Source organism: Phanerochaete carnosa (assembly GCF_000300595.1).
Source record: "Phanerochaete carnosa HHB-10118-sp unplaced genomic scaffold PHACAscaffold_721, whole genome shotgun sequence".
Taxonomy (NCBI): domain Eukaryota; kingdom Fungi; phylum Basidiomycota; class Agaricomycetes; order Polyporales; family Phanerochaetaceae; genus Phanerochaete; species Phanerochaete carnosa.
Window position 1 is genome coordinate 1,119 of NW_006768348.1, and position 1,299 is coordinate 2,417.

Consider the following 1,299-nt stretch of genomic DNA (forward strand, 5'->3'; position numbering starts at 1 on the left):
GCGCTTATGCGTCAGTGACAGGGATGACTCCTCGCCTACGGCTGTCCACGTACGTCACCCATTGCCACGCCGACGACGGGCGTGGGAGGCAATAGAATGCACCTGATATGCGCGTATAAAGCTGGCCCCGCGGGGAAACCACCTATCCATCCTGCCCCCGTTCTTCCAACTCTCTGTTCCTGAACAATCCTATCCCCCTTCCTGATTGAAGATGTCCTCCGCTATCATCCTCCCTGAAGGGTACGTCGATGCGCTTTGCTATGAATTGAGCGACAGCTGACTCGTCTTTTCCAGCTATGCGTATACTGCTGCGGCAATCGTCTCCACGTTCTGGCTGACCACCTTCCAAGCCTTCAAGGTCGGAAGGGCTCGCAAGGCGGCAGGAATTGCGTACCCACAACGTACGTTCGCCTTCTCGGGGTTCACTCTAGAGTTCTTAACCTTGCGTATATCTTTCAGTTATGGCTGAGAAGGCTGAGGCCGCGGCCTCCAAGGAGGCGCAGATCTTCAACTGCACACAACGTACGTCTCTTCTCCCTCTCTTGCACCGCACTCACCGAACGCGCGACTGTAGGTGCACACCAAAACACTCTCGAGTCGCTCCCCCAGCTCATCTCTGCAACACTCATTGTCGGTCTGAAGTATCCCTACTTTGCCGCAGCAGCGTGTGGCACCTGGACGGTGGCGCGTCTCCTCTACACTATCGGCTACTCGTCCGGTGACCCTAAGAAGCGCTCCTTGCTTGGTTCGGGGGTCCTGAACGGTCTTGTTACCGTGGGTATGTGCTCTCGCGCCCTTGATTCTACGCGGGGTGGTGCTGACACGGAGTCTGCCTGCAGGGCTCGTTCTCGGCGCGTCGTCATACACCGTCTACCAGCTCATCTGTGCTTAAATGTACGACAGCCTGTGGTAGATAATAATGTTCTTATCTCAACATGCGCTCCATCTTGCGCTTCATGAGATTGTCCCGTAACCTTGACGGTCAGCTCAGGTGGGAAGATTCTAACTTATGTTTGTCGGATGGCTTTGCGCTTTGGAAGGGTCCCTGGCTTTCGCTGGTGTACCACTGCACAGAAGCTTAAAGGCGTGGAGGGGGAATACTCTCTGGTCTAGCTGCACGACAAATCGCACAAACGGTCTAAATATTCTATATGATGCTGTTATGCCGTTCGGAGCTCTTCGTCACACCTGACACGCGGTCCCGTGACATCGTGACCTCAAATATTGCCACACGCGCAGCTGCGTCTCTGCCAGGCACGACGATCGTCGAGTTGCTTTCCATCTTCGCCTCGGTATCTC

The 1,299-nt window shown here is 55.2% G+C and overlaps 1 protein-coding gene across 1 annotated transcript; it reads left to right on the forward strand.

Annotated features, from left to right (window-relative positions):
- Positions 1-295: 295 nt before the first annotated feature.
- Positions 296-732, forward strand: PHACADRAFT_49759 (uncharacterized protein; the record flags this gene model as incomplete). The annotated part of the gene is made up of 3 exons (XM_007403069.1): positions 296-401; positions 460-522; positions 575-732. Coding segments are annotated over 3 exons (327 nt in total), but the record flags the coding sequence as incomplete, so codon positions are not given.
- Between the last annotated feature and the right edge of the window lie 567 nt (positions 733-1,299).